The following is a 21,792-nucleotide window of genomic DNA, read 5'->3' as shown; positions in this document are numbered from 1 at the left end:
ACTGCATAGAAACATGAAAAAAATAATAATTTAAAAATGGTATTTGATTTGACTAACATCTTTTGAATAACTACCAGTCTCCACACAAATGATCATCATTAATACTAAATAAATAGTTTGTCCTTCAAATACTTTTACTCGGCAAGGATGCCTTAAATTTAAAGTGGGAATAAAAACATGTATAATTTTACAAAACATTTCCGTTTCAATTAAATGTTCAGTTGTACTTTTGAACTATCAATTTTCAAAATTAATAAATAAGAATTTCTCATTAAAGAAATAAAATCACCAAATCAGCCATTTAGAATCATTTCTGAAGGATCACGTGACACTGAAGACTGGAGTAATAACTGCTTAAAAATTCAGCTTTTATAAATGATATCTATAAACGGGTCAAATCAATTATCAGACTCTCTCTAGTTAAAATCAGGGTAGTCTGGAAGTCTGGAGGACCGCTGTGAGCTTCAACTCCAAGTTCTCACTCCGCACCCCTCAGCTGGCCCACCCTACACCACCCCCTCTACTGGATTAACCTACGACAGGACACATTCCTCGCATTCCAAACCACATCGCTGCCAGACACCAGAGAGAAGAGGCTGGACACAGACACAAAGGAAAAGCCTTCCAATGCTTGGGCTACAGTCACTTTCACCTCAGTAACATGGGATGCACAAACATTCATTACACTTTCTTATGTGCATGTGACAAATAGGGATGGGCGATATCTTATCGCTTGCGATATACCGGTAAAAATTTTCCCCACGATAATAACGTTAAAGTCTAGTTGTTGACATTTTTGTGCGCAACAGTGCAGAGCGAAGGCTGGACATGAAATTGAGGAGGAGTAAATCGCTAAATGAGGAGCTCGAGATCCTTTTACAATCTGTAACTATTTGGTTAGGGCTGTACAGAGCACAAAAAAAATTGGTCTGAACAAATATAGTACAGTAGCACGTGTGTTATACAGTTTTGCATGTGTATGAGCCAGTTTACAAACCTATTGTCCAACAAAGATATAATTTATTGATGTGCTTTTTCTCCAAATTAACTTAACATAGTCGAGTGTTTGATATATTTTTATGACCAGACGTGGTTTCATATTACAGGATGATAGTATTATATACAGTGATAAAGGCAATATCGATTAGCATTGCGTTATAAATATACTTTCCTTATAAAAATACTCCAGACTGAAGAACACAAACAAATATATTTTGTGCAATCGTATGTTTATTGTCTTCAAGTTTCATCAGTTAAAAGTTCTCTATCTCTGTTGCGCTTTTTATTCAGCGATAACTGGATACCTTCATGGAGCGTTGACAGTAGTATTACTTCTACTATGGATATGTGGAGTTTCTGCGCAAGGGTGCCTTCCGGCTTCCAGTATGAATTAAACAGTGTACTCAGCAATGCTCCCAACACCTTATTTTGGGTAAAAATGGGAAAGATAATACTTTTCTCTAACGAAACAGGATTCCTTGAATTATCGTCATTGCAATAGATATCAGAAATATCGTGATATATTTTTAAGCCCATATCGCCCATCCCTAGTGCCAAGGCTAGTAAAACTCTGTGCTGCTGGACAGTTTCTAACAAATAGAGATTATAGCAAAATATCATGGCTGAACTGAAATGTGGCACTGTTTTTGGAAACTGCACATAGTATGGAAAAATGTATCATGCACAGGAACAACTGCAGTTTACATAACAAAAAGTCAATTCCAACAAATAAAATCATTTGTGCCTGTTTTTGCTCAAGCAGGAATGGAGGTCAACACATCAGAAAACGGTTCTGATGCGGAGATTTGATTCATTGAAAAAAAAAGAAAAAAAAAAAAAAAAGAAAAAAAAGAACTGTGCCTCCTATTAAACCATAAATAACATCTACCACAGCTGAAATAAATGACTGTAATACTGAATGCCAAAAGGGCTGCCAATAATTTCATCTAGAGCAGCATAAGTGTAGGAAAATATTTTAATGCATCAATGTATAATACGTGGTGATGATGGTTCTAAATTTGAATTTGCAACGAGTCTGTTTACAAACTGATCAGACAATCAAGTCCGTTTCACCTCTCATGGTGATGCAGAAAGGCAGTGAAGTGCAAAGTAAACAGCCTGTCAGAATGACTTCTCAGGAAGATGATATAATACTGAACGATAAAAGACAGAAGGTCTGGCACTCTAGCCCTGAATGGCTAAAAGTATATCTGGCCTAATGCAAAGAAAACTATTCTTATAATAAACAATCCATCATCGACTGAGGGTGGACAACGTGTAAAAAAAATAAAAATGTTAGGGATTCTTTACTATCAACTCATAACAGTTAATGTTCTTAGAAGAAATCAAATTCAAGATAGATCTGAAGTCCATCAATATTTTCAAAACGCAAATTTTGGTAAATATTATTCCACTCATTTCTGTTGCGCTTGGGAGTCGTTCCAAATGTCTATCGGATGCTTTGTTTTCCTCTAACACAGCATATTCAGATGCTTTGTTAAAGGGGTCATCGGATGCTCATTTTCCACAAGGTGATGAGATTGTTTAGGGTCTTAATGAAAAGTCTATAACATACTTTGGTTAAAATTTCTCAGTGGTAGTGTAAAAAACACTATGGTTGAACTATTCTGACTGTTCTGACACGGAAAGATTATGGCATGCATATTTATTCTCAGATATTATTTGACCACAGAAAACAATTTACTGTTTAACAGTATGAAAAAATTGTGTCTGATAAAACATTTGTACTTTCAACAGAACATTTTCACATGAAGCAAAGGACAATTGCAAAAGTAAACAGATAAGACGTATGAGCTCATAGACATTAAAATAACCAGGCCCGAGTGAATCATTCATATGAACTGCAGTGCAAAAGCACCAAGCAACAGAATAACTACCCCATCTGCTGCAACTGCTGTCTGCAGGAATTTATCATGTAGCCGTTTGAAGTGACGAGCCCGTCAGTCACACACTGAGAAACATGACTCACTAGCTACCCAGTGAGCCGAGCCAGATATGGCCTGATCAGAGGTAACACAAACTACATCTCTATTACACAAAACACCATCATGATTGCATGTCATTCATCTGCATCAAATTACAAACCAAACATCTAGAGACCTTCAGACTACACATACTCTCGTAGGAAATGCTGCACAATCTTATTATGTCCTAAATATATTCCCACTGTGAGGATACATTACAGTCTACAATAGAACTAATTCAGAGACAGGAGATTAATTCAGAGACATGTCATCCTTGCTGGAATTAAATAAAGTATATCATGATATCAGCTGATGTTTAGCAAGCTAAGTATATATAATTTGCTTTTGTCAGAGGCTCAGCTCACAGAGGCATTATGGGATACTGTAACCATGTAGTGTGGGAGGGCAGTTGTTCCCTGATCCTGTTGTGCTCAAGGGGCGTGTTTGGCAATGTGGGCAGCCAGCCTCAGACTACTGCAAAAACAAACACCTCAAAGGTCATGACTGTCTGAAACAAACAACCCTGGTAAACCCTGGACCCGTCATGCCATGTGGATGTACAAACAAAATAAGCACTTAAGTCAAGAATTATTTATACATGACATTTATACATACTAAAACACAGTGTGGTCTTCTGTATGGGATTAGAAAGGAGCCAAAAGTATTGAACCTATAACAACTCATAACCCTAATCAACCAAATATTTATCAACACGAAAAAACTAAAAAAAAAGAGAATACAAACCCATAAAAAGTCAAAACTTCAGAGAGCTCCAATACTAATTTTCTTCCTATTTATTTATTTTTTCTTATTAAAGAGATACTCCAAACGCCGTGACCTGCTAACGTCGAGGCCAGCGTACACCTAGATATGTAGACGTTAGCAGGTCATGGAGTTTAAATCGTGCATCATCTGAGGCGGGCCGCCCAGGTATATTAATGGCCGCCCAAGTATATTTGGTGACACATTTTTGTTTTTATTACTATTATTATCTCTTACACTTTTTTTTTTATCCGCACGAGATAAACCATCCGCGATCAATTAACTAGTGGAAAATCTGCCCTCGCCCTACGCTCGTACAGCTCGTTCTGTGTGCTCAAGAACTGTCGACACTCCCACAGACAACCTCCAGTGTTTCCCATACCTTGATTATTTGTGGCAACCGCCCGCTGCCATCACACATCCCGCGTCTCACTCACACACACACACACGAGCGCGACTTTAGCACAATATTTAGCAACTTTCAGACCCTTTTGGCAGCTTTTTTCCCCCATAACAGATACATACCGACAAACCTAGCGACCTTTTGAAAAAACCTTAGCTTTCGTTCAGTTGGAAGATACTCCAAGTACTGCCCTGCGAGTGCGAAGTGATATGTGAGGTCACCTGCCGCCACAAGTCTCACAAAATCCTGTGGGAAACGCTGAATTCAGATTGCACGTCGGATGGCAGATGGACTGTTTTGATGATGTCTTTCATTCTTTTATGGACCTTGACAGTGCAATTTACTATGCAGTCAATGGGACAGTCACAAGCCTCCCGGTTTTCATCTAAAATATCTTAAATTGTGTTCCAAAGACAAACAAAGCTTTTATGGGATTGGAACGACATTGGGGGGGGGGGGGGGGGGGGGGGGGTGTATTACTGTATTAATGCACAGCTCAAAATTGACAACACCATGTCCACAAACTTGCAAAGTAGAGTTAAACTAAATGGTTTACTCAAACAACAAGCAAGGTTTAAGAAGCAAGTATCTACAGTATTGCTCAGGTATCCTGTCTAAGAAGTACTGAGGAGAGCAGAGCTGATTTGAAACAGGTACAAAAATGTTTTTGAGCTCCCCTTGGAATGTCTTTGAAATACAGGGTCTCTGGTCACTGTAATATACACAAGATCTCTATGTTCCAGTGGGCTCAGAGCCAGATGAGATTTCTCTGCAACAACCTGGGCCAGGTTCAAAAGGACAAAGTCATGAAACGCATTACTTCTCATTACACATGTATTGGTAACAGGTGGGTCAAAAACTCCACGGAACAGTAACAGTAACTAGAACAGTATCTTGGCACACAACAGCTATTCCATACCATTCCATGCCTAACTGATAAGTTAGGGGGCTCGACATCTCTTAGCATAATTGAAATTTAAGTGTGCCTCCGCACTGGGTAAATGTGGTTGTGAGATTGCTGTTTTAAAGGCTGTAATTATATGTTTCAGATATAACTTTCCAGTCAGTAACCGTATTTAGATTTCATAGCTTCCATATGCCTTGAAGAGAGACGGGTGCCACTGACATTCCTGCGCTCCAGTGGCTATACTGACTGGGCCATTTCCAAAAATGTTACTGTTGAAGTGAAGATCAGCTCTTCCAAAGTTCTTAAAAAGTTGTTATAATTAGCCCTTTGTAACCAGGTTCAGTCAACAGCCAGAGAGGGGGATTATGGCTGGTTTCTGGCAGACTAATCAAGGACAGATGTAAATGGATGTGTGGTTGTGCAAGTCAGTGTGTCCAGAGGCATTATAAAACGTACCTTTGTATGAGCCAAGTCTCATTTAACCTTTAAAGCTGCATGTTAGACATGTCATTAAACAAATACTCTCTTTTAATAGACCAATACAGAGCAGTAAATTATCTGACCTATTAAGTTTGTTATAATTCATAAGCAAACAAACCTCTAACTGATCACTTTCCTCTGATTATCTATAGACTGGACACCATGAAGTTTGTTAAAATACAGAGTAATAGCAAAGTCCCTTTGAAGGAAAGGGTGTTCAGGCTATTTGCACCAAATCTATCTGTTTGAATGGAGAAATCCTGAAATCTCAAAAACTGACTGCCACACTCACAATTAAACTGCATTTCAAATCATCAAAAAATCTGACACAAACAGTCCCTTAAATGTTGCTTTTTATGCTCAAATGGTGTTTAAAAAAAAAAGGACCATCTTTGTGTATCTAAAGAATTTGGTAATAGTTGACGAATATGAATCTTTCAAAGGCTAATGTAAGTGCGGATATCTAGCAATGAGTTATTTTACGCAGTATTTACTCAATTCTCAGACACAAGAATATCTGCTGGACTGATATCAGCTGATGCTGATAAATGTGGGCCATCTGAACTATCACTATACAACAAAAACTAAAAAACACCAACAAAAAGAAATGCGCTAGCTTGTTATTACACTTTAGACTTAATCTTAGCATACCATATCAGATTCTTGGATTAAACTTTGGCCAGTTTTGGTGCTCTGATTAAAGAGTGTAATAGAGTGGTTTCCAATCATAAATGTGATTGAAACCACAAGCTTGCTTAAACAATAACTGGAATGAAGCCATGACGGAGGAAACATCTCAAGAGGAAAAGTAAACAACTTGGTTCCACAGCCGTAATCCCTGCAGCTCTAATGATGCTGGCGCATGCAGCATAGTTAGGGGTGTTTCCTCCAGAAGCAGACACCAGGATCCATGTGTCCCAGCCACACTTGACCCAGCACGTCAGAGTATGTACTGCACCCCCCCCAACCATTGGCACACAAAGGCGACATTGTACCCCACAATGCAGGTCAGTCTCTCCTTCCCAGCCTGGGACGGCTCTTGTTCACTGGCCTCTGACAGATCAGGACAACTGGCCTGTCCTTCTATGTGAGAGAGTCAGCTCTGTTAAGGAATTCAGCATTGCATTGATGCCAAATGCTTCGCCATTTCCTGGACAAACTTCTTTGACTCCAAGTTTGTATGATTGTTCACTACTACCAAAAATTTACCAATGTATTTACCAACTCATAGAATGTATCAAATTTTATGTACATGGCATTTACTGATACAAAAAAGCAAATATGTTTTGCATATAATTATATACCGTTCAAAAGTTTGAGGTCAGAGGTTTTTTTTTTTTTTTTAAATAAGTTAACACTTTTATTCAGCAACAAAATATAAAATGAATCAAAAGTGTCATTAAAGACTTTTCACATTATTACAAAACATTTCAAATAAATGCTCTTTATTTGTACTATTGATCACAAAAAATGAAATTTAATCAGTTTCCAAACAAATGTATTAGGCAGCACAAAAATTTCCAACATTGATAATAAAAGCTTCTTGAGCAGCAAATCAGCATATTAGAATGATTTCTGAAGGATCAGGTGACACTGAATAATATATGGAATAATGACTCCTAATAATTCAGCTTTGCCAAAGAAATAAATTACATTTTAAAATATAAATCAAATAGAAAATGGTCATTTTAAATAGTAATAATAATTCTTAACATTACTGTATTTTGATCAAACAGATGCAGGCGTACTTCAAAAACATTTAAAAAAAAATATTGCACAGACTCCAATCTTTTCAACAGTAGCGTACATTACATTAATAAAATCTTACATAAAATAGTAATTCTTTCAATCACAAATGCTACGGCAATGAATCAAAATACAAGAACTCCATTCCACACTGTGGAAGTGCAGAACTGGTACAGCCTACCTACAAGCACAAATCTCATATTATGAAATACAGCTACATTTATTAAACCATTGTCCAGAATACATTTGCTGTTCTTTGATTATATAAACTCTAAAAATAAAAACCTTTAAACACCTTTCTAGTGAAAATTAAATTGAGAGTAAAAGATTAAATTATTCAGTTGTAATAACACTAACATCACTGCCAAACGCAATCTTAATCTGTGACACATAGTTGCCCACTCCAATATCCAACTGCCCCAGATTTACTAAGAGATGACTTAAAGATTATGACAGTGGTACAAAAAAAAAAAAATTTCAGTTGACTGAATCAGAGAATTACATCTCCTGAGCTTCCCTTTCACAATCAACCATAACCTATCCGCTTCATTGAGAAGAGATCAAGTAAGAAAACACAGGAAGCAATGAAAAAGCTCCAACTGCTCAAGAACAGGAGCGATGGGGCTTACTTTGTATGATCTCCTGCTGTGATGGACAGAAGCTTAGTATTCACAGCCAATGACATATGATAAACAACAGAGCATCGTATCCAAAAGCCTGACTCACTAATTCTTACACTTTCAACACATTTAAATTACATCTGGAGTAACCTTGTAGTTTAGTAGTAAGCTGATGAACACTGTCTGATGGATGTATTATCTTTCATTTCTCACTATAATATACACAGATCCACAGCTGGGGCAAGACAAACTCAAGCCCATCACAGTGAAATATGAAAAAACATGCAGTCCTTTTTTCTTTCCGTTCTCTGGGCTTATCTGAAAGCACCAGATGTGGCAGAGAAAATTAATTTATCTCTCAGAGTAGAAAAACAAACTTAAATATAATAGATACCGTTGGAAATAGCCACCATTCCATTTCTGCCACTCCACATCACATGATACTATGAAACACAAAGTTCAGCCAATAACATTAAAGGTTGGTTGAAACTGATAGCAAATTCAAATTCTGCTTTAGGATTTAGGAAATCTTGAACTGCTAAAAACGCCAAAAGGAGGAGAATGTGTCTGCTTATTTGAACAACGTGGTGGTCTCATCTAACATAGCAAGTTCTAAAGCACGATTGAGAAAACAACACACCCCATTTATTTTTGCTGCAAAAATTCTCTGCGGAAATGCAGTATTCAAAAACGTTATCTCTGTAACACATGGAGACACCGAGACGGTTCATCAGAAGGAATATTTCTTTTGGTCTTACCTTGAAGCATGCATCTGTAGGCAGATTCAGAAATGGCGTAGATATGAGGTGGCATTTCATGCCTCTTCTTGCCCCTGTACATCTCGATGATGTTCTCTGAGTATATGGGGAGGTTTTTGTATGGGTTTATGACCACACAGAAGAGTCCTGAGTATGTCTGCACAGACAAACACAAACAAAAGGGGAAAAGAAAATTAACACTTAACTGGTGGTCAACCGATATGGATTTTTTTAAAAAGCTGGACAAACAGCATAAATATGGAATATATACATATATTAACATTCAATTATGTACACAAAACATTGAACACGTGTATATTCATAATCGAACCCTGCAACTTGACAAAGCTAACATTTTCAAATAAAAACCATAAAAGCGATTAAACAATGGTAACTTTGTCTGATTTCTTGTAAAGCCATGCTTTTATCTCTAGTTCACTTGTTTATTGGTTTAACAGTAAATCTAGAGTTTGTTTAACCATTCAGGGATTTCTGAAACAGAATACTCCAGAGAATTATAGTTTTTACCCATTCATACAGTTTCTGTTAATCTTTTTCATTCTGAACATAATCTGTATTTGGGAAAGCATCCATACAATTTAAGCATCTGATTGTGAAGATATTGCATAAACTGACATGGTTTATAAGTAAGAGTCCCAGCTTTATAACTACACCACTCCATCTCCAGCTGAGACATGGTTGATTACACAGAGCGCTACACTTAGTATTCACTGCACAGCGACAACAACTGCATCATCAGCTGCTATTAGCTTTACAAAAAAGAAATTACAACAGGCTGACAAACAGACAAAAAAGATTTATCTTGATTAAGATTAAAAATATGTATGTTTCTAGATGTGGTGAGTGATCTCTACAACTGTTAAAATACACTAATTAAGAGTGTCAAACTGTAGAACAGAAAATCTGAAAATAAAGATGTTTAATGAGGGTCTAAAATTCAAACTTTCATTTCAAGAAAGTTTGGAGCCAGATTTGAATGAATCACCATTCATTTTTCTTTACATTATGTTTAGACCGGTGTCGATTTAAAACAACAGAACACATGTTGTGATATGATACCAGTTGCATTTTATTAATTTTAACAAATCATTAATAGAGTTCGTCCATTATAGATTTTTTGATGGCAGATGCTGATATCTTAAGGTGCTTTCACACCTGTAGATCAACTGCTTTGTTCCGAAACAGGGATTAAAATAATTACAATGTTGCTTTTTATTCTTGGTGCAGTTCGCTTTCACGCAGTCTCTAAATGGACCAAAATTTCACGTGCAAGTAAACGGTCCTCTCATTGGTCAAAGTTCCACGGTTTATTTTCAGGAATTCCATTCATAGCTGTCATCCGTCAGGATGGAACTACAACACCTTCAAGGGCTTATTGTTGGATTTTTAGTAGCTGTCGTTATATTAATTTATTAATTTATCATTTTGAGTCCAGGATTCGTCTGGAAAACATTGTTAAAAAGCACCTACTACGAAGAGCAATAAGACGGCATTATAAAATTTAATTTTGAATGTCGAAGATGTGCTCACCCACAGACATCGTCTACTGCTTTTCACGGAACTTATGTAACTAACCATCATACACTGTGATATAGCCTGGATTGTTGGTCTGTTGGATCAGATCGCTTGCTCATTACAACCGAACCGCTCCAGAGTTCGTTTACAATCGAGCCAAGACCCCCTCGTTCAGGCAATCTCAGACCAGTTGTTTTGGTGTGGATGCGAACGAGATTGCTGCATTCTCATATGCCCAAACGAACCGAGATAATGGGGAAACCCGCCAGGTTTCAAAACAAAGGGCCAGGTGTGAAAGCACCCTTAGAGAGCAGGGTGGCCTATAGTAGATAACATGCACAATTTCTGCAATAAAGTTTTTTTTATTTGACATATTTACTAAAATAATTTGAAATAAATAAATCTGAAACCGAATCAATTTAAAAAAATAATAATGTTTATGCAAGCTATGCAGTATGCACACAAAATCGATCTAAGAGCCAAAGTTTGTGACAAAATAAATATTTATTAGATATTCAGACAGACTAGTTTAATGTGTGTATTTATGAATGAATGATGCATTTATATAGCGCTTTGTGTATTGCTGTACACCCAAAGCGCTTTACAATCATGTGGGGGTCTCTCCTCAACCACCACCAGTGTGCAGCATCCACTTGGATGATGCGACGGCAGCCACACTACAACGGCGCCAGTGCGCTCACCACACACCAGCTACAGGTGGAGAGGAGAGAGAGTCAGAGTCAATCAAGTGTATGGGGATTATTAGGAGGCCATGATAGACAAGGGCCAGTAGAGGGAATTTGGCCAGGACACCGGGGTTACACCCCTACACTTTGAGAAGTGCCATGGGATTTTTCATGAGCACAGAGAGTCAGGACCTCGGTTTAACGTCTCATCCGAAAGACAGTGTTTTTTGACAGTATAGTGTCCCCGTCACTATAACGGGGCGTTAGGACCCACACAGACCACAGGGTGAGCACCCCCTGCTGGCCTCACTAACACCTCTTCCAACAGCAACCTAGTTTTCACCGGAGGTCTCCCATCCAGGTACTGACCAGGCTCAACCCTGCTTAGTTTCAGTGGGCAACCGGTCTTGGGCTGCAGGGTGATATGGCTGTGACACATTTACTGAATGCAGACCATATATAATTGAAGAATTATAGAATTTGGCCTTCAATTATTAGAAAAACGTATCAGCTGATACGGATCATTTAAAAAAAAGCTAAATTTTAGCCAGTAATATTTGCCATTGTAATATATCGGTGGACCACTAAAAATAATGTAATGAGATAAAATAGTTTATTATGAATTTAAAGGGGACCTATTATGCCCCTTTTTACAAGACGTAAAATAAGTCTCTGATGTCCCCAGAGCGTATGTGTGAAGTTCTCTCTCAATATACCCCATAGATAAATTTTTACAGCTTGTTAAAAATGACCACTTTTAAGGTATGAGCCAAAACGTGCTGTTTTGAGTGTGTTGCTTTAAATGCAAGTGAGCTGTTGCTCCTGGAGAAGAAGGCGGAGCTTCAAGAGCTCGAGCTCCGCATTAGCAGTGCTAGCCTTTGCAAATAAACATTTCACTATTAATACAAACTTATTATCTTTAAAGAAAACTACTTGGTTTCAAAGTCAGTCATTCTATTATTCTGTGCATAATAAATTTGCGTTTATGAATTACACAGACGGGGAGCACGGTGGGATAAAAATAACAACATAGCTGGTCTCATGCTATCATAAACTTTATAAGTTCCACTTCTGATTATGAGCTCGACAACTTCAAGCGATCGACTCACATTGCTCTCATATGCAACTTTTAACTACCACATTCCTATTCCAGGGCTCGACAGTGCGAGCATTTCACTCGCATTTGCGACTAGAAATAGATGTGTGCGAACTGGAAAATGTATTTAGGAGCACAAGTGCGAATACAAAACAGCCTAACTTATACAGTAGCCTATAACAAACGTATTAATTTATTTGTTTATTTATGGAAAAATTGCGATGCAGCCTCATATGATTACTTTAGTACTTTAAAAAGGCAACGGTTTAATTTAAATGAGCACAGATGAGAAGAAAAGCGGAGCGAGTTAAAGTGAAGACGCGCTGAATGACGCACATTCGCCACTAGAGGGCGCTGCCGTTACCCCGGTAACCCAGTAAACAAATCAGCTGCGCTACTTTCCTAAAACTGTGTAAATAATGTTTCACACTCACAGTCATTTAGATATTTATATTCGCTTTAGTCTTCACAATAGCATCAAATAATTCTTACTTAAAGACTTAATGAGCTATTTATTTTCAAACATTGTTTCTAAGCTAAAACATGGCCCATCCACTGATCTATAATAGAGAACAGTGGGCCTATCTATATATCAACGACTGATTCGTTATTATTGTTCAGTAACACAAGCTCCATTAGTTAACATGAAAAAAACCATGACTGTATTTATTAATAATGCTATCTTAATTTCAACTTTTAATAATACATTATAAAATCAAAAGTTGTCTTAATATAATTCAATGGAGCTAACATTAACTAACATAGTTGTATTTTTTATTAATCAACATTAACAAAGAATATTAACTACTGCAACAATTAGCTATTGCACATTTTTAGTTAATGTTAACCTGCTTTAACTAATGTTAACAAATGGGACCTTACTTACCTATTGTTCTTTCGTTCATTTTTATATTATTTATATTTTTATGTATTTTTTATAAAAGTCTTTTAGTAAATTATCTTTAATAAAGTTATTTAACCTGTTAGGAGGACAACACTTTTTTTCCACTTAGAAATTATATATTGTGATTTAAAAACAAAAACATATACCGTGACAAAAGCTTCAATGATTATTGTGAAAATTTTATACCAACACAGTTAATAGGATATATATATATATATATATATATATATATATATATAATAAACCTACATTTCACTGCTGGTTATACCCTGTATAATTGTGTATGTGACAAATAAAACTCTTGAATAGGATTATAACGAATTACATAATTAGCCTATTAAATAGTGTCTGAAGTAAAATTATTTAAAAACCTTGTGTACTTTCTGTATTCTGATAAATTAAATAATTGTGCTTGTAAATGTCTCTTTGTATCCCCTTATTAAGCTAAAAATTTGCATTGCGCCCCTAAATTTTTTTAATGTGCTCCTAAATTTTTTGACTTAGGAGCACATGTGCTCCATGGGGAAAAGGTAAGCGTCAAGCCCTGTATTCACGATCATTCTGGCAGCACTTGAAGCCAGCATCAGTGCAAACACACAGAGAGAATGATAGTTTTAGCTATTAGCCTTACAGAGTGACAAGAAGCTCTTTCAGAAAGGCAATTTGGAAAACAAACGCGTGATACTTACTTGGTCTGTAGCTGACGTTCGTGCACAAAGCATTGGTATTGATTAATAAACATTTAGGGGACTTTACCGATTTTTTACGGGATATTTCCTTCGAAAATGAAATTAAACCACAGTGTCCTTGGCTCAGATGGGGGGAGATTATGGCGACTCCTATGTTTATTAGTGCATTCCAAAACACATCACTTGTAAAGCCTCTTTGGCGCTGATATTGTATATCTACAGTAACGATGGACCGCATCTCACTCAGGGCTGTGTTTATGGCAGAGAGCGTCACAAATGGGCGGGACTTTTTCCCCTCGTGACGTGCACAGAGGGAGAACCGCTGGTTTGGAAAGACGGTTCATGATTTATTGGTTTTATTAAAAAATGAGTTGGTGGATTTTTAACATTATAGGCTGGTTGTTTTCACACACTACGGCCACACAACTGTGTTCAAACACCTTATAAAAGTGATTTTTGCATAATAGGTCCCCTTGAAGATCTTTTTTCAAGAAGGGGCATATAGAATGAAACAGAATAAAGGTGTTTCTCTTGAGAAATGCTGACATGCTTTCACTGCCAGTGCAGCTGTCCTGCAGTGAGCCTGCACTTCATTACAGAAGACATTTACAAGATATTAACCCTGTCCTTCAAGCCGTTTCATATATGAGGCTATAACTGAGAGCAACCTGTGTTTGTTTGAATGTTCAGCCACTGCTGGGTGATCCAGACACACAGTGAGGAGTCAAATCAGGGGAGAGGTAATCCCTGTCTGCCTGCTGAAGGGTCCTTCTATGAATGGATATATACAGTGCCCTCCAAAAGTATTGGAACGGTAAAGACAAAATTGCTCTGTTGGCTGTGGAGTCAAGACATTTACAAATATGATTAAAAGACGAATATGAGACAAAACTGCAGAATGTCACGTTTTATTATTAGCCGTTTCAACACATACATGTTTTACCAGCTAAGAAGATCGGCCCTTTTAGAGTTTCATCCCCCTATCTGATGCGAGCATAAGTATTGGAACAGTTGCCTCACAGGTCTTTCTAAGTGATCAGCTGTGTCGGGTTGCATTAATTCTTCAGATATTAAAAGCAGGGAATGTGTCGTATCAGTTATATCCATAACTTCTGTATTCTGAATCTTGCATTCGATGATGACACACAAACCAGGATGAAGATGATGGAGCTGACTGAGAGAAAAGCAAGCAATTTGGATGCTAAAAGAAAAGAGGAAGTCAATTAGAGCTATAGCAAAAACAAAGGGCATGGAGAAATCAAGAGTTTGGAAACCACCAGCAACCAACAACTACCTGATCGGCTGAGAAAACAACAGTAGTTGATGACCATAAAAACTGTGAAAATGCTTCAAAACTGCTAACCCTAAAAGACGTGTCTGTAAAATCACCAACAACTTCCAGAAAGCTGGGTTGATGCTCTGACAATCTACTGTCCTCAGGAGACTTTGACACAGAATTACAGATGCTACACAGCAAGATGCAAACCTCTGACCAGCACCAAAAATAGAAAGGCAAGATTAGAGTTTGCAAAAAAAGCACAAAGGTGAGCCAGAGGAGTTTTAGAACTGTGTTTATGGATCGATGAGACAAAGATGAACCTTTATCTAAGTGATGGGAAAGCAAAAATGTGGAGAAAAAAAGGGAACTGCAAATGATCCCAAGCATACAGCCTCATCTGTAAAGCATGGTGGAGGTATTGTCATGGTATGGGCATGCATGGCTGTCTCTGGAACAGGCCCTCTCAACTTTACTGATGACTTAATGCATGATGACAGTAGCAGAATGAATTTGGAAGGGTACAAAACCATCTTGCCTACCAACTACCAATATAAGAAAATGCCACCATATTCATTGGGAAGTGCTTCATATTGTATCAGGACAATGACCCAAAACACCCTGCCAGTTCAGTCAAGGAATTTATAAAAGGCAAATAAATGGAAAGTCTTAGATTGCCCAAGTCAATCTCCAGATTTAAATCCAATTGAACATGAATTTCACCAGCTGAAGAGGAGAGTAAAGGCAGAAACTCCTCAAAACATACAACAATTGGAATTGGCCGTATTAAAGGCTGGGAAAAGCATTTCAAAGGATGAGACCAAGAGTCTGGTGATGTCTATGGGTCACAGACTCACTGCTGTGATTGTGCGCAAGGGATCTCCAACTAAATAGCTTTTAATCTTTTATATCTGCCTTATGTTCAACTGTCCCAATACTTATGCTCACATCAATGAGTGGGATGAACTCTAAAAGTGCTGTTCTTTTTATTTGGTAAAACGTGTGTTGAAACGGCTAATAATAAAATGTGACATTCTGTAGTTTTGTCTCATATTCATCTTTTAATCATATTTGCAAATGTCTTGACTCCACAGCCAACAGATCAATTTTGTCTTTACTGCTCCAATACTTATGGAGGGGACTGTATATATGGGTGTGGAGGAGTTTTGGGGATGCATTGAGGACAGATCTGTCTACATCCCACTCCCAACTCCCCTGTAAATAAAGCCATCCTGTCAAACTAGATCGCAGGCCAGAACAATAGACTTGGGACTCAGGAGACTTGTGGCTGGAAAGTTGTTTCTCTCCAGCATCATTCTCAATGTTTGTCAGGCTACATATGGAAGAAAACGGCTTCCCATCTGAGCTATGCACAATGGCAATCATAAACAATTTAACATGCTACACTGAATAACTATAAAGCACTGCGCCAGTTATGAGTCAGTGCTCTGTATTGAAATCCCAAAGACTATCCAACAAATAATTTGTCAGTTTATTGGTTATTTATTTGTTGTTTATTTGTGTTGAGTATTCCTCATCTTATGAAAATGCCATACATCTCTAACTGTGCGTTCACACCGCCGCCGGCAAGAGCGTCAAAATTCACTCTGGCCATCCTGCCAACGACGCTGTAGAAAGATTCGTTGGCGCTCTGACGATCGAACGGTCTTGTATTTAAAGGAGCCGCAAAGGAAACAAGCAGGTTGATCTTGTGTAGACTGACCACAAGTAGGGTATAAGTTAACCTCATGAAATATTTTAATTGTGAAAGTAAGAAATTGATCGATGGAAAGAACTTATAGTTACATGTTTGCTAACGAAATAAACCTATAAAAGCCATTTGTGTGGTGTGTTTTTGTGTTCATGGTTAAGTGCTAAGTTAGTCTAATTTCAACACGCAGTTTATAAAGTAGGGTTGTGCAGGCTAGTAATACTATCTAAATAATATTAGGGCTTATTTGTTCCATTATATTTCTTTTTACGCATTTTCACAGTGTTGCGCATTATAACCAATCACACACGAGTATGTTGAGCTTATGAATGCAATGGCCAATCAGAGGTTATCAGAGGTTTTCAGAGGAGTCATCGCTGAAACAGCAGAGTTTTGTTGTTCAGCGCACGCTGACTGAATTCTAACTTAGAAATTCTCTCAACATAAAGTACAAATGTATGCAATGTAAGTATAAGATTTACCCATCGTACACTGTAAATAGCTTCACTGATTATAACGGGAGTGTTTTTTAAAGTGAATATACTTGCGCTAGACTGAAGTCAGTTATGATGTTCTTTGGTCTTGTATCCATTTTAATAATTTTTCAAATCCTGTCAAAATTTGTGAAACCTAACAAAAAAAGGAAATGAGTCAATTCATTGTTCCGCCTCTTTTCAAAATACCAAAACTATAATATCCAAGGATACTACAATGGTCTCATCATTCTTACTTTAATTCTGATAACGGAGCAAAATAAGCCACAACTACATATTCCAATGTCCCAATGTACCAGAAATAGCGGCAGATCATCTCTTCTGTATGTGACGTACGTCCGATTGAAATGGATTATTGAAAAAATAAAAATAAGGTGGGGACTTGGTTTAATTCAGCAGTTGTTGATTGGATCTGAATGCAAGTTTGCAGTCAACTGCAAGATAGGAGCTGCATTTATGCAGAAGAAATGAATAAGTGGCATAGGACACCAAAGAGAAATAAGTCTGATGGTTCGATGAAAGATCAATGTGTGGTTTTTTGATTAAAAATTACAAGTTTAAAAAAAAAAAAAAAAGTTTTAAAACCAAGGAAAAAAAACAACAATTTTTATGATGAATTTATAGAACTGGAAAATATTTCTTTAAACAAACCCATAAAGAGAAATCAAGTCTAACGTGTCATTGTCCATCATGCTATTCAAGAACAGAGGGGCGTAGGAAGGCAGAGGGGAAAGCAGCAACTCCACGGCTCTGCCCACACAGCAGATATGAGAGCACATGCCACACACCAGCCTGAGGTCTGGTCACCAGCCACGCATACAGGAAAGAATATACAACCTTTAAGTAAATGTATAACAATATGCTTCCATTTTGTGGGCTATATTTCTTCAAACATAAACTTTAGCCGACACCCGACAGTAATAAGGAAGCTGAGAAATGAGAGGAATGTAGGTGCTATCAACAATCAGTCTGACATCTCACAGATATTACAAGCCAGCTGCAGCTAGATGCCAACCACAAAGGTCCTGTTATAAAACTTCAGGTTTTACCATGCCAAGCATGGGCCTCTACAGCTAATTACTGTAGCCTATAAGATGGGAGCACAGCAAACACATGGAACAGAGGCTTAAATACCAAAAAATGCAGGGAACTAGCCTTACAATCCAGCCTGACAGTCTTCCACTAAGTGGGTATGGGAGAGTGATCTGCACTCTCTCATCATTGTGTAAAATGGCCACAGCGCCCGCTTTCATAACACCTGAAGTGCAGCCAATCGCGATGATCTGTTACCGACAACCTGGAAGCTTTCAATGATGGGAAATGAAAAGTTAAACTGAATAAATTCCATCCAGTGTTTTAAAGGATGTAACTGGGTGGTAATATCAACAGAAGTGTGAAGACAAGTGGTTGCTCTCAATGAGATTTCATAATGATCTCATAGCAGCTCCTTCACACTTGGGGAATGGAGGGAATGATGGGGCTACACCTCCAAACAGCTTGCTTCACACTCTCTTTCTCTCTTGAATAATACAAGTGCCTCGATTTCTCTCTCTGAGTACATGCTATAAAATGGGTCAAGATCGCAAGATAAAATGAAGCTCCCTACAAGGGCTGCCACAGCTAATCAATAATGACAATAATCAACAATGAATTTGATTATCGATTGATATGCATGCATACACAAAAAAAAAATTCACCAGTCCTGTCATTTCGTGGTAGAGAAAAACACATTTCTATGGACAAAATGCATCTGCAATATAACAGAAAACACTGACTGAGCCGCTATGGGAAAAATCTACAAGTTAAGTGATCCCAAACATGAGAACACTTAATATTACACCCATCAAACATACTCGTAAATATATAATTTTATATATTCAGTTTATTTGTTTGCAGAAAATTAAAAGTAGACTTTTCAGCGTAATTAACAAGGAACATCATCAAATCAATCAATGATCAAAATAATCATTAGTTGCAGCCCTACTCCCTACGCAAACCTGCATAAACCAAGGTAGAAAAGTCTGCAACTTGAAAGCAAATGTATTATCATCACACTTACATATATGAGCCCAGAGTAGTAGCGATCTTTCAGGTTGTGTAAAACAGACGCTTCATTCAGGCAGGTGAGTTCTGCCATATCCTCCACTTTGCTGAACTTGGGCGGGTTCATCTTCTGGATGTCATCTTTGTTTACCACAGCCTTCTTTCCATTTTCAGCCAGCTCAACGAGCACCTCCTCTCCACGTTCCTCTCGGATGCTGGCCGCCTCGAACCCATGCCGTTCGGAAGGAACCCACACCAGCTTTTTGGCCGTCCAGTCTGCCTGGTTAGCTGGGTTGTAGACCACGGCCCGATCCACAAAGAGGTACCGCTCGGGGTCCTCTTGCCCGCTCCGCTGCGCCATCTCTGGCATGAGGAACTAAAAATAGTCCACCTGGAAAAAGAGTTAGAGAGAGTTAGTGACGAAAGAGCAGAGATTCACTTTGAATTTATGTGATATGACACAGCGGCAAAGGACTTTGAAGGGTCAAATATTTCATTACATTTACATGGATATAGCTGAGAAGGTTCAATTTATAGTTACTATGCAGCATTCACTTCAATTATATATGGTTAATATTTTAAACCAGTCCTTATTGCAATGTAGTCGTTTTTCTGGCATACATTCATTAGATACTAAAACATTACTACTGTGTGGATTTATATCTCACTAGCTCACTATTAGTTGATGAATATTCATCAAATACTGCATTTTTGGAGCATACAGCTGAACAAAGTTCATATTGTCACTAAACAGCAGCATTGTCTGAATCAGTTACACCTTGTTAATGTAAGTTTAATATGAATCACCTTCAGTGGCCTTTCAGTCGCATTAACAAAAAATAAAAATAACAATAACAGCAAGAGCCAGATGGTCTCGGTCTACTCTGGCCTACAACCGGACTGAGTCATTTTCACAGAGAAAACACCGGCTAAAATAAGACAAGCAGGGCAAAAAAAACGGGTGATGTCGGTTATTTCACAGATGAGTGTCTCATGAATCCCCGGTAACGTTAAACTGAAGCAGGACTCCAGGGCCGGACAGTCCTTCAACAATTCATTCAATGATAAACCACCTCAAAAACACCCTTCTAACGGTCGCAGTCTCAAAAAATAATCTGAAACGACATCCCACAAATATGCCACTTAAGTACGTATACAAATAAAGCGACGCGGTGACCGTTAACACGAGCTGAAGTTCGCGCCTACAAACCGGGAGCTGCACGCGACTCCTCCTCATCACCATCTCCCGTATCTCCCGTTATATGGCTCGTGGCGAGGCGGACAAACGTTTTAGAAGTGCATTAACCGACATATGCTGCTCAGGGCTGCCCAAAAGCAAGGGATTGTTCAATTTGGAAATGTATTTATCTGCTTAAAAGAACCGCAATAACAAACTCGCTAACGTGGGCTAGCGCTAGCTCTCCCCGCTGCTTCAAAAGTAATGCGAAAAATAATCCGTTATACGGCAACCGGGGAAAAACGGGCCAAAATGAAAAGACGTATAAACTTACCACGGGCTGTCAGCGATGAGACCTACGTGCACGAAGAGATGAATGAGCTGCTATCCAGCGCGTCCAGTTTTTATAACCCAGTTATTTTGAAATTCGGCCAAATATTCCCTTGTTTCGCACCGATGCCACCGTCCGCAGACCTGCTTCTCTGAACTCCTCAACCGAACTCAGCAGCATCGCACTCTCTTGCGCCCGCCTCTCCGTCGCCCTCCGGTCACACCCACCGGCTCCCTTATGGAACGGGGATTGGATTGTAACGGGCCTTGACCACAAGCTATTGGTTTATTAGCACCTCCCAACAAAACGTGATTGTTCATGCAAGCTTTCTTCTATCTAGCGGGAGCTGGATCCATAGAAACGCATTGGTTGCGATGCCGTGAGCGTGAAATAATGGCCAAAATAAGGCAGTTCATCTTTTTAATAAATACAAAAGTACATATATAACATCTGAAAAATATTAAAAATTATTAATTAAAAATTCAATGTATTAAAAAGGAATAATAATAAAAAAATAATAGAATACAAATTTACTTTATAGTAAATTATAATTATAAAATGGTGAAGGATAGAAAATCTACCTATCTTGACGTTTACAATCTCATTATTTAGGGAATTACTACATTTTCTGGTGATATTGACACATTTCCGAATCGATTCTTTCGAACGGTTCGTTTCAGAGAACGATTCAGCAATTTACGTGATGAATTAAGTACGTTCAGCTGTCACCCTGGCGTCCCACTTTACACACTCAGCTTTTTTGCTTTATTTATTTTGTATCTCTGTCGTATATGTGCTGATAAAACTAAACTAATAAAATCAAGCTGTTGATATATTTCGAGTAAATTACGTGGAAACTTTTCGCCACGTTGTCGTTTCGTTCAAAATCAGTGAAAAGATCCGACTCCTATGATTCGTTTAAAAAATCTCTAGCGTATCAGGATGATTAATTGGATAAAACAATTTCCTTACTAAAATTTTATTTTTAACCAAGTTCATGTGTATCTGTCTTGTTACAGGTAAGTGGTTGCGGTATTAGACATTTCAGCTATTGCTAGTTTTAAGTATTGTCGTGGATGATTGTGTCTGGTCTGTTTTTAACATGTTTCAGTCTCTCTTGTTAACGATAGACTTGGATCAAGCATCTTCTGAATGAACTTCAACAGGGATTGTTAGTCTGGGCCGCACA

At 38.0% G+C, this 21,792-nt stretch overlaps 1 protein-coding gene across 2 annotated transcripts in view; it reads right to left on the bottom strand.

Annotated features, from left to right (window-relative positions):
- LOC306845030 (myosin-10) overlaps positions 1-20,941 on the bottom strand; it is a 56,495-nt gene extending 35,554 nt beyond the window's left edge. For both annotated transcript variants that reach the window (XM_079377538.1, XM_079377539.1), the window contains exons 1-3: positions 20,607-20,941; positions 19,112-19,486; positions 8,661-8,817 (exon numbers count right to left, since the gene is read on the bottom strand). In XM_079377538.1, coding sequence (XP_079233664.1) covers positions 8,661-8,817; positions 19,112-19,465 — 511 coding nt within the window. In that variant the 5' untranslated portion in view covers positions 19,466-19,486; positions 20,607-20,941. The remainder of the gene's footprint in view (positions 1-8,660; positions 8,818-19,111; positions 19,487-20,606) is intronic.
- Between the last annotated feature and the right edge of the window lie 851 nt (positions 20,942-21,792).

Source organism: Barbus barbus, assembly GCF_936440315.1.
Source record: "Barbus barbus genome assembly, chromosome: 25".
Classification (NCBI taxonomy): Eukaryota; Metazoa; Chordata; class Actinopteri; order Cypriniformes; family Cyprinidae; genus Barbus; species Barbus barbus.
The sequence above is the reverse complement of the archived record's forward strand: the minus strand, read 5'-3'. Positions and strand labels throughout refer to the sequence as shown.